The following is a 12,454-nucleotide window of genomic DNA, read 5'->3' as shown; positions in this document are numbered from 1 at the left end:
TGGATGAGTTATTTGTACAGCTGCCACTATCCTGAGTACCTTGCTGCTTTTTCTCGTCTCTGTTCTTACCCGTCTGCTCCTCCCCATCTTCTCAGAGCAGAGCAGGCAGGCCCGTTGCCCTAGCGACTCCAGACTCCACACTGACACAACCTGTAGCCTACACATGCTGCTCCAGAGCCAGTACCATTCTTCCTTCAGACAAGCATGCATCAGAAATGTGTTCATTTGCACAATGTCTCTCATTCACAATCACTTGTAAATGTCCAAACTCACCAAAAATTACCTATATATGTATAACCTTATGAGCTGGATTGCCTGTCATTGCAATTTGGTTATTTTCGTTTTCACTAGTTAGCATATTTAGCTACCAGCCTCCATTAAAATGAGCTATCACTTGTGCTAATTTTGTTAGCATTGTGGTAATACATGCCCAATGGGCTTTTTTTCTTTTTTTTGGGCGCCCCCTTGTGTACTAAGCTTGGAATTCCGTATATGCAGGTATGAGAGAAGGACGGTAATGATGACATGGAAATCTGGATACCACCCGTCCCCTACATGGAGAGGTGTATTCGCCTGGTCAAATATAGCTGTTGTGTTGTGCACTGAAGTCCAGAGGCGAAGGGAAAAGGTGAGAGGAGGAGAGCACGTAGATGTGATGATGCAATTTGTATGGCTGCTATGAAAGTGCACTGTGTGTGCGCGGGTGATAAGGGGTGTATTCATTCTACCGATTCTGTTGCAAAAAGTTTCTTAAACAGTAGCAAATGGAACAAATGGGATGGACCTACCTGAATTTGTCCAATAGAAATTCTCGTTTTAGTTGCAACACGGTTTTGCAACTGTTGGGACTAATGATTACACCCTAGATCAGCTAGGTGCAGGAAAGAGTGTGCAAGGCGGTATTGAATGTGCCACTGTCTGTCACCTTGTCTCTCGACCTGTGTACCTACTTTCATTCACAGACTAGTAGCAACCTCATGATGGGTATAGGGCAAATTCAAGAATCATGTAGTAGCTTAAACCTATCAATGTGACATTGAACTGTGTGAATGGAATATGAATGACAGTCATCCAATATTTTGTAAAAGAAATAAGGTAATGCTCATAAAAATATAACAAATCCTGGTGTAAAATAAGCTTACACATATCTTAAGAATATGATCAGAAAACTACAACTCCGGGAATGTGTTTCAGCTCAATTGTAGGTTGAATTGGCGTCTATGTTATGGGGCTAGGAGGGAGGGATGTGTGGGTAGCAGAGGGGTGGGGGGCAGCAACAAGTGATGCTCGAGCCTCTCTCTCCCTACTACCCATAGTGATTAGGCATGCCAGCCAACAGGCCCCTGCATCTGAACACTAATCAAATAGGAAACGTAGGCCCAGACACAAAACAATTGTCTCGAACAGTGCAGTCAGGCCACTCAACGACACATTGTTTTGATGGGGGGGGATCCAAACAAAGTCAGTCCAGTTGGCGAGAGCTACTTCTATTAGAACACCTTCCAAAACTGACAAATTCCACGGTTCAACAGCACTGAAAGCTCGGGAGGCTAGACGTAGGCTACGCAGGGAGGCAGAGTGTACGATTATGGAGCAAAGAGCGTGTAGTACTAAGCATAGGCACTTAAAGAAACAGGCCATTTATTACATGTCCAATGATAACAACAGAAGCCACTGTATATTGTACAGTATATCATATTATTGGCATGAATCCTTGTCACCATCACGATCAATGTGTTTTTACAGCCCAATCCTTTACCAGAGAATGAAATGTAAACACTAGTGTTTTCTCTCCGGCCGTGCAGAGCTCAGATAACCTACACATAACCTTTGTGGGAACTACAACCAGCAGCCCTCAAGCGTTGAGAGAAAAACCGAGTGGCAGAAAGTCAACTCCCACAATATTTCTTCATAACAAACAAACTATGCACAAGTCATAAAAAAACTGTCTCAATAGCAATGTGCATATATTGGAGGAAAATTAACATCTTGGCTAATATGTAGGACTACTGATTGAAAAAAAGCCATGTAAAAGACAGGAGGAGGCACAAAGAACAAATTCACTACAACAGATCATATTCAGCAACCATTAATTCTATTCGCCGCCTTAATTGGATGTAGCACAGAGAAGACTGAAATGTAATTTCATTAATTAAAAGACAAGCGAGCACAGCAACTGACGAACGGCACCACGGCACTGATCGTTTGCTAAGATCCAGACAGACCCTAGTTTTCACTATCCATGTGTAACAAAACATCATCAGGGGTGCTTGGTGGTAGCGGTGCGTGGGGTCAAAATGGCTGTGGGGGGGGGGGGGTTAGGACAGTCATAGCTAAGCCAAAGTAAGAAATCAACGGTAGCATAAAGGCTTCATCCCCTCTGACAAAGGTATAATCCAATCAAAGACAATACAGCACTGAAGTGTAAATAACACAAAACGAATCATTCTTATTGGGTTCTAATGTCAGGTATGAATGAAGAGAAACCAGGGAGAGCTCAAAGCGATGTCTCCTTCGCAGTGAAGAACCTCATCATCTCCGGCAAGCCTAACTTTCACCAAATGAGAGGTAGCCATGGGCTATATATAAAAAATGCATATCAAAGCAAAGAAAAATGGATGCCAGAGATTCAAACTAAATAAATGTGCATATCTAACTATCAAATTGCCTTCCCCTCTCCAACTAGAATAGAGTACAGTACACACACCTGTGTTGCTATATGCAGATTTCAATGTTGTGTTCACTCATATTAGTCCTCATCATATTTGGAGTATATACAACTCAAACTACTAAAATATGATATGGAAATGAGTGTGCATAATGTGGGGGACATAGCCATTAACGACAGAGTTTTAGGGCCTGGTTAAGCACAGGCCACTAGAATATACACTCTACTGTCATAGAGCTAAAAATCCTCTGTTATTCATGACACAAGACCTACAGTCTAAGAATACTGTTTTCACTGTTATATCAGCAATTATATTCTGCACTGCATTTCACATTACTGTCAAGAAGTACTGTATAATACAAAATCAGTGTAGCAATAAATATATTATTAATAGTGATGCAGTTGTGACAAAATAGGTGGGTAAAGTCTGATCGTCAACACACTGTACAACATAGCCTAAACTACAATGCACATACTTTTTTACATTTGCACAAAGATAATCTGATAGCACATCCATTATTAGCCTACAGGTCACACTGCAGTTACAGTTATAGTCTCTTAGTAAACAAGGTACAGAAACGCACAAGCAACCTCCTGCTTTGGTAAAAGTGTACACAACAATAAGTTGTAGTAAAATGTTCATTCTGCCACAATAAACAACTACATCTCTCCATCCTAAAACACCTAATGAACTGTCAGTATATAAACGAGCCTAAACAAATCACTTGTCAAGCACCTTCACGTTAGTATATTGCTGCTCCTGATTTTCTTTAATGGCATATTTAATTAGCTAATTATCAACATAATATTTCTCACAAGTGGAGTCGATGACAATTGCTTAGGTCTAAACATTGCGAGGGACATTGGAAACTGCCTTGAGTATATCAACCATCTGCCACGAAACTAAACAGGCTATCTAATCTCTTCAGTGTAAACAAAAGCATGCCTCATTTCTACACTTATTCTGTAAAAGAACTCCACCACATTGAGCTTTAAACCGCTGCTCGGCCCCATTTTGCTATGGGTGTTAATTGTGTTTTAATTTACCTTAGGCATTGCACTCTGACTATCCAACTCGGGACAACGCCGCGGCTATTCAAAGGGAATAAGCCTCTATTATAGCTAGACAGATGCAGCTCAGTGACTTTGCATAACACTTAAATCTGCTTTCATTCCTAATAGGCTTGAGCTCGTGCTGCTCAGATATTAACCAGTCAGTCACTCTGTCGCAATATACACACCCCGAATTCACCAACACGTCATCCCTACAACCTATTTAATACGGATATTAGACCAGATCCCAGATATGAAATCAATAATGAATTATCAACTGTACATTAGGCCTTTACAGTACACCGATGCAACGCAGCATTCCGTTTATTACACGAAAAAGCCATGTTTAAGGCACCAGATCGATCCTCAAATGTAAAGGCACTGTACTTCATGTGCATATAATTGAATTGGGGGGGACACTGCAAAACCACAGGGCGATCAATAAGAAACAATTAAACACATTAACATCAACTGCAAGTAACGTCATTGCAACACTACCAAGTCGTGAGGTAGGCCTATAATACCAAATTATGAATTTGACATTGATGGTAGCCCATAAGGTATCCCACTGAATATGACTTTCTCCTTTCTGCATCCAAATCCGACAGCTTTGTTACGCACGCTACAAATCATTATCGTCTCTAATATTGTCTTCAGAAATTATGCCCTTGTCTTTTTAACATTAGGCCACTCCAAAAACGTGCTATTCTATTGTAGTTATGAGCCAGAGATAATCCCTTTCACATTCAATGTCCAACCATCCACGATGTGCACGGCGGCCATATACAAAGACTAGGCAAACCCCATAGCACAAACACACTCTCCCTCTGTCACACACGCTCTCTATCACACAAACACACACTCACACGAGCGCGCGCTCCCTCACACAGAGAGAGACGCTGGCGCGCGCTCGCACACACACGCACAAACAACCAGTTACTATACACACAAGAATGCCCCTAATCAAAAGACTAAAACAATAACTCACTGCATTGTATCACAACTGACTTTTGACCTGAAAATATCGATTTCCCAAATGCATTTGCTGCAGGCCTACTGCTGAGGTCAACATGGGCGACAACACAGACCAAACGGAGACGATAATGACAGTTCACACCATGTAAAATAACCAACGAATTATACCGTAGGTAAAACACATTTGAAACAACTTCTAACAACAAAAATGTCTACTTCAATATCACCACCAACAAACAACGCTCATTCACATACAACGCCGACGCTGTAACAGGCCTTCAGAACTTTATGATAAACTATTATAAAGATAGAAAATGTTGTATTACTTACGTGATCGGCTAGGTTGGTCGAAGATCCTGAGAGCTCTTCGTGGTCTGACTTCGAGCTGCCATCCCGCTCGTCAATAACTAGATCTATTGGCATTTTTCCTTTCAAACAACTGATGTACCGGTGGCAAAAATTGTCGCAGAGCTCGTGCACCTAGACCAAGAAGAAATACGGTTTTTCAGGATGGGGACACGCAGGCAGTCCAATAATAGGCCCTAACTACTATTAAGGGCATTATCGGCCAATGCAAGGAAACAATAGTGAAATTGTTGCAGCGCCTATTATTCTCTTGAGACTAGTAGAGCAACAAGTTGAACGGCAAAGAATAAACACCATGTGTGAACTCGACAGATACCAGTTGAGGCCAAATCTTCAGACTTCAAATCTGTGATATTAGCATAACAACAACGACAAAGCATTATCAATATGGTCAGTGTATTTATAGGCCCAAAAGTGTGAATTCAATCCAATCACTCTGACCTATATTATGAGTCTCTGTGTGACAATTAAACATTATATTATTTACATTTTTAAATATGAATATTTGTCTCAGGTTAACGTGTTACATCTCATGCAATATTAACTCATTTTCCTCTAAATTCCAATACTGTCAACATTTTACATTTGTGCAACAAACTAGGCTAGCCTACTATACGAGTTATACCGGGCCACATGCATGCAGAATCTAATGCTGATCACCTCTCAAATACTATAATCACACAATAAAAATATGAATTGTAAAAATCTTTACCTTTTCTAATTCTAAAAGGTGAAATCGTAATACTTGTATGGCTTGTATCATCTGAAAACAGGAATAAACAAGAATAAAAATCTACATTTTTGGTGTGATAAAATTATGAAAGTATAATGGTAAGCAAAATGCTACACATCATGTTATTTTCACTTCATATAACAAAAACACATGGACTTTCTTGAAGTTTGTGCTATAGGGTTCTCGAGCAAAACAAAGTTATGCTTCCCACACTTATCGAGGTGGGTGAAATTGGATGGGCTATTGATTTAAGATTTGGAAAATACAAATGTAGGATTACCTAACAACTGCATTAGGCAAGACACATTTGGTGAACCGAGCCAATTTCTGTAGCTACATAGGCAGCGACTGAACTATGACAGCGGCAGAAACAGCCACATCGCTCCCAATGAGTGGCCATGGTGCATTGGAGCAGGATTCGCCCAGCGACAGTCCCAGCACTTTTTCGCCTAATCATAGGCTTCCCTCTCCGCCTCCTGTAGGCACCGTAAGTAATGCTGTGCCACTCCAAACCCCTCAGAGCTTCCCCTTGTTCACTTCATAGAAACCTATCTAACATCTGTGTTGTGCTTTTGCATCAAATCCTCACATATTTACTTTGCGTTGCCGAGAACACAAGAGCATAGTTTAAGTCCACAAAACAAGCTAAGTAACAGTTACACCAGGAAGGGAATTGAACGGCAAATGGTGGTCCTGCATAGTGCTTACCAAATTGTCCAACTCTGGATTTGATGAAAATAAAGGTTTTTCTGCTCGGACCTACAATAACACCAAAAATGGGGATTAATTACTTCTTACAGGCGTCGAGGGCATTTAGTCATGAATCCATTCTAAAAATATAGATTTGATTTAGTGCAATAATAGGCTATTGTATAATAAATAAAACATAATTCAAAGTGATATTATATTTGAATTGCATACGGTGTAAACATGAATAACTCAATATCACTAGTGAATTCACGCGATAACTTCGACTATGTACAGCCTATAACACACTTTTATTTTCAAACGTTCAACTTTAACTTTTAAACTCCCAAAAGTGAAATGTGTAAAAAGTTAACAAGTAGATACGTGTGCCATAAGCACTTGGAAAATCGTATTAGGTTTTTAGTAAATATATTTTAAAAAATGACCTGTTTGGCAAAGACTGCGATGTCCTCGTTGAAGGAGTCGGAGGAGCAGACATCGCCGCCTGCTACCCCTGGCTCCCTCGGAGTGCACGTCGCCAGCTCGCACTTCTCAAAAACCAGCGCGAGCAGCGGGAATAATGGGTGACTGTAAGAGGGAAACAGAGGCTGAGCACAACCCGGCATCCAGCGCCTCCACACAGGCTTAACACAAGCTAATCACACGGCTACACAGCAAGCTCAAGTTTAGCGTAAAACTAAAGATGCTAGGAGTGCAAACAGTGAAGAATTTGTCAGGAATATAGAACATACTTTCCAAGGTTTTGACTGAGATCACTTTTTGAAATGTATTTTACTTCTCCAAATTCATTCATAAAGAAGCCTACTTTGTAAACAACTTATGAATAAGCTATGTGCACATCGATGGCAAAATACATTGTTTACAAGTTACACCATATGTGTTTGTCTTATATTTTTCCAATGTACTTTACGCACAGACACTAAAGCATTCATTAGTAATGGCTTTTATAATGTTTTGGGGATTATACCAAAAATAAACTCGAACCTTTCAACTGTTTACAAGTAGCCATAACCATAAAGTTGCAGTGTGTTCAAGTCCGTGTTACAATGTGCCAATAAGATGCATCCTTGTATTTAATAAAGGTTTAGTTTTAATTGTACTATAATGGTTATCCATAATCTTTTTAAAATATAAGGTATGATAATATCAGATTGCTGATACTCTTAAACCTCTAGGTTTTGACAATACTTTTTCCAAACACAAAATAATGCTTGAAATTGTCTAAACTAAACTTGCTAATGCATATACTCTGAGTTAACTTTTGCAACAAGTAAAACGTCCATAAGTCAAATCACCCTGAAAGCCTAAAATAGATGAATAATAAGGTATGTAATTATAGTCCACCTACCCATAAATTTGATCTTTATCCCTCTTTAAAACATCGTTGACAGCGGAGCCCATGCTGTTGGGCATAACGCTGGGATGGGGTGCATGAGCACCGTAGTGCTGGCTGGCATGGATCGGTGGTCCATGGTTCAAGTGATGGACTTGGGGTAGCGGCCGTGGAGCATGCGGGTCTCCGTACATAGACGCCGGGAGCCCGACTCCGTCCATCCCACCATAATGGGCCAGCTCATCGTACTGGAATAAAACAACAACAAAGTCAGAGGATAGAAACTCACGCGTAAATGTGCCCAAAATGTACATATAGTTACAAGGCAACATTGAAGTCATAGTTGGCTATAGTCAAAGCGATATAGTGAAACTACACCAGCATTGGAAAAAGTAGCCTAATCCTTGTGCCATTCCTGTTGCTTTGACATGGCACTCGCCATGGCTAAACTATAGTGTGAATACATTGATAAGGTTTGTAATTACCAAAAACATTCTAGTTCTGAATCCCCGAAGATGAGTTACTTTGGCAAAACACAGAATTACTTAGGAGTCCCTTTAAAAAACTGCTCCACAAATGCCGCGGAGACCGTTGGTTAAACTGAGGCTTTCACTCCGCTTGAAGAGTAAAGGTAGGCTACAGCAAAAATGTCAAATAAAACGGCTTAGATATGAATGCTTTGTAAAGTAGCCGCCACTGACAAGAGGATATCGATATGGAGGCCCTCCTAGTGGATTTGTATAGGTTAGTGTTGGAGATTTAAAACCTACCCTTTGCGCCATCAGGCTGCTCTCCAATAAACTCCTGGATGTGTCGTATATTTAATATCCCAGTCCGGCTACAAAGTGATTTACTGGTACGATTCCTTTTTCAACCAACTTTTCTTAGCAAATTCTCCTATTCTCCAATGTGGTAGAGTACAAGCAGAAGCATCAGGAGTTGTGCAATTTTTCTTGTTTTCCTCTCCCCCCCCAAAAAAATTAAAGCAGCACCTGAAGGTTACAATCGGCCCATCAACAACCTGCATGTAACTAAACTGTCGTGTCTCATGGCTTTTTGCCACTCCAACTGTCAATCAAAGCCAGGGGTTGTCAAGGTAATGAATGAATGATGTTTGGTGATGATGTTCAAGAGAGGGTGAATCTTTTTAGCCCGTTTTCATCCAGCAAGTCCGCGTCCACTTTGTGCCTCCGGATCGCTATCTTGTTTTATTATTACTGTAAAAATAAAAAGAAATTAAGAGATTGCAATTCAGATCTTTCCTTTCCCCCGTAGGTATTTAGTCTATCTCGCGGTCTGAGATGAGTGAGTGTCAGCGAGTGTTGGCAGGTTGGCTGCTAGCTTGCTTATAGAACAGAGTCAGTTTGCTGCGCTGATCGGCGGGAGACTGAAATGACGGAACCCGGAAGTAGCGGTGGACATAGCCAGTCCTGCAACAGCTACAGAAAGAGAGGAGAGACCAAATCCTGTGACATGCAGAGTATGCACAAGGACTGCTTCAACTCGGGGGGAGCCAAACAACACAGCTTCTACACTCCCAACCAATTCCATTCGCCGATAAGAGAAAGGCAAAAAGAAAAGTACAAAAAGCGTAATATTTGTGTTAATCTGCGATGTATTCAGACCCGAAATAGCGTTTTACTATACATGCCAACGCGGACCTATAACGCTCTGTAATAAGAGTACGAAAAGCCCGAGTTAAGGCGGATGACAAACGTTAACTTGTTCTAGTTTTCACTACTGCAAATAGGCTGAAAGAAATACGCGTGGCACTTCGCACCCGTTATACATAAAACAAGTTATCATCACTCGTGCTTAGTTTTCTCTCCAAAATATTTTAAACTAAGAACCCATCAACCCATCAAACCTTATCTCTAATCAAATCATATATAGGCCCAACGTCACTGTAAATATATCGGATGCGTTTTGAGTTTAATTTATGAGCATGACGCTTACTTGTTATGTTGTGTTGTGGGTATAGTCGGTGTGCCTAATATGACATATATCGGGAATACCTTCCAATCGTACAGCTAATTGTGAACGAGGCTGATGAGCAAATTAAACGATATGACGCACCCTCAACCCAGAATGAACTTTTCCAAATAGAAAAAAAGCTTTTGTAGAGAAAGTAATGTTGTATGTTTCTTTCGTCCAATCCCCTCTCACGATAAAAATCCGTGCCTTACCTCAGAGTAGTCAATTATCAAAGCTCCACGATATCATCAATCATGTGCAGTTTGAAGTTTGGAGGAGGAGCAACGCTCCGGCCATCGATTGCACCGAGGCTAGCCCTTCTTCACTGAGCCCGAGCTTTTTTACGCACAAAACCGAAACAGGCCACCTATCCCTTTTAATATTTACCTCCATCCATGATAATATACACTGTTACGTAGATAGCATCATCGTTATTTTGATATGTTTTCAGGCTCAGTGACATTTTTGGTTGTTGAAATGAACCATTCACAGGTTGGATGAGCTAGTGGGTTGGATTCAGCTCTATGGTCAATAAACTCCCAACAAATGCGCCATACGGTTGCTTGGGTTGACAATATAAATAGCAATTAAAAATATGTAATAAATGAAGCACCGTCACAACAATTCTGTTTGTTGGCATAAGGGGGTGGGAAGCCCTACAAGAAAAAGTAGGGCTGCAGGGTTGACGAACGACTGTGTGGACATTTCAACGTGCAATAGCCCGAGAAGGAACTATAGTGTTAGGCGCAGAGCGGCATGGCAGCTTCTCCAAATACCTCTGACCGCTGCTATATTCTGTTAACAGGACCAGTGGCTGGCTGCGTGAGCTTTTGAAGAGTGTTCTTTTGATATTAGACCTACTGCTTATAATGTTATCGTGCACTATGACTTGTACACACTAACGCTTGCCTTTCCCCCCCGGACAAACACGGTAAGTGAATCATATGTCCTTTGTTATAACTCGAAAAACTGAAGGTTCTCCAACAGTGCAGTTGTGGAATGTCAGAAAGCCAGGCTTTTTAAAGTAGCTGCTAGTATTAGGGCTGCTGTAAATGTGTATAATGATTCAGTCGCAGTACAGCTATCCAAAACAGGAAAGTCACATTTTCAAGCGTTCGATAAATAAAACGTCCTACCTATTCACGTTATACGGTCAAAATCGTATACAAAGTTTAAAAAAAAATTTTTTTTAGAATCTACATATGTATTTTGGCCTAAGGGGGGGTGTAAACATTCGAAGAGCTTGTGAAAATTGCTGTAGTGATTATGCGTAATAGCCTTGCTCTTTCAAAATGCACCTTAACCTTTTGAGCATTTAAAAGTTATATCTTTTCAATTCATATAACACCATATTTTCAATGTTTAGGAATGCATTTCAAAAGTTTATTTGAGATATTTTACTTGAAGTTCTTTGTACAACCTAAATACATGCTATTCATTACAATTTAATGCAATGGTAAATCCTAAATATAGCCTCTATCTATCAGCATTAAAATCTAACATAAATCAGAATTACATCAAATAAATCAGAATCATGTCAGTGAGACATTATAGTTTAGTAATGGCAACTTTTATACACTTAATGTTCGTCCTGTATATTGTATTTCAATCCTTATACTTAATAGGCTGCTAATTAATATTTAATTATACCATTACATTAACCTTATAAAACATAGAACATAGCCTAGATTAAATATAGGATACCTCAAACCTGTTCTCATGGTTTTGGAAACCAAGTGTTTGCAAACTTAGACGTTTCAAGTGTCCCATATCATGCCCAAGTAGGCCTACCCATTATGCTTTGCATTATATTTCCAATAAGTGGATTTCCCATTGAGTGATTTTTCAGACTTGAGGACTCATACATATGAAAAAAAATCAGTGTTCAAGTATTCTCTTAACTCCGTCAACATGCGGATCCCTCGCCTCTGCAGAAGATGGCATTAACAGGCGGTAACATTTCATCTGGTGGTGTCAAATTGAGGTCAGTTAGGGTTAAAGCTCTCGGTGTCGGTGTAGGACATGGCCAGCTGCGTTTGGATTCATTAGGGGGCAGCGGATCCGTTTCAAGGAAAACACTACTGAGACGAGGCTAAAGATCCACCCCGTGTCACATCCTAAAAGTGCACCACTGTAACAAAGTAACCCCAAAACTCCCATTTCAAAACAGACACCAATCTTCACTCTCGAAGCGGCCATCCTCTCCCCTACGCCATGGCTTCATCTAAAGAAGCCCGGTAGCCTAGCCTTGTTGCTAAATATGGAGAAATGTTTTGTTGATTCAATTCCTTCAAAAAGGTCACTGATACGAATCGGGGTTTAAATCCCTTTAGTGACCTTAAATACTTCTGAAGAAATAATCGCTGCTTAACCACAGGAACAAATAAAATCGGCCTAATCTTGTTTGTAACTTTGTTCTGAGTTGGCCCTCCTTAGTATTTGAGATTATGCAAATAGGAAAAGATAATGTATAGAAAGACCACAGATAAGAGTAGATCATAGACTTTTCTGAAGGGGCCAGAAAACCAACAACTGTTCCCTAATCTCTTTCAGTAGCCTTAAGGTCAATACAAAGACAATTTTGAATTGCATTAGGGTATTTGATTTATGGTTATTTTCTTACGTTTTATAGTAGGCTAGTGTT

General features: G+C 40.3%; 1 protein-coding gene across 2 annotated transcripts in view; it reads right to left on the bottom strand.

Moving 5' to 3' along the window:
* Positions 1-9,616, bottom strand: part of LOC115162157 (homeobox protein Meis2) — a gene marked incomplete in the record, with an annotated part of 95,608 nt that extends 85,992 nt beyond the window's left edge. Inside the window, 6 exon segments of one of the 2 annotated variants that reach the window (XM_029713185.1) lie at positions 5,027-5,176; positions 5,775-5,825; positions 6,504-6,554; positions 6,929-7,070; positions 7,852-8,084; positions 8,607-9,616. In XM_029713185.1, the coding sequence (XP_029569045.1) occupies positions 5,027-5,176; positions 5,775-5,825; positions 6,504-6,554; positions 6,929-7,070; positions 7,852-8,084; positions 8,607-8,618 (639 nt within the window). 2 annotated transcript variants of the gene reach the window in all.
* Positions 9,617-12,454: the final 2,838 nt, after the last annotated feature.

Source organism: Salmo trutta, chromosome 25 (genome assembly GCF_901001165.1).
Source record: "Salmo trutta chromosome 25, fSalTru1.1, whole genome shotgun sequence".
NCBI classification, from domain to species: domain Eukaryota; kingdom Metazoa; phylum Chordata; class Actinopteri; order Salmoniformes; family Salmonidae; genus Salmo; species Salmo trutta.
This window is presented reverse-complemented; position numbering and strand designations above follow the sequence as displayed.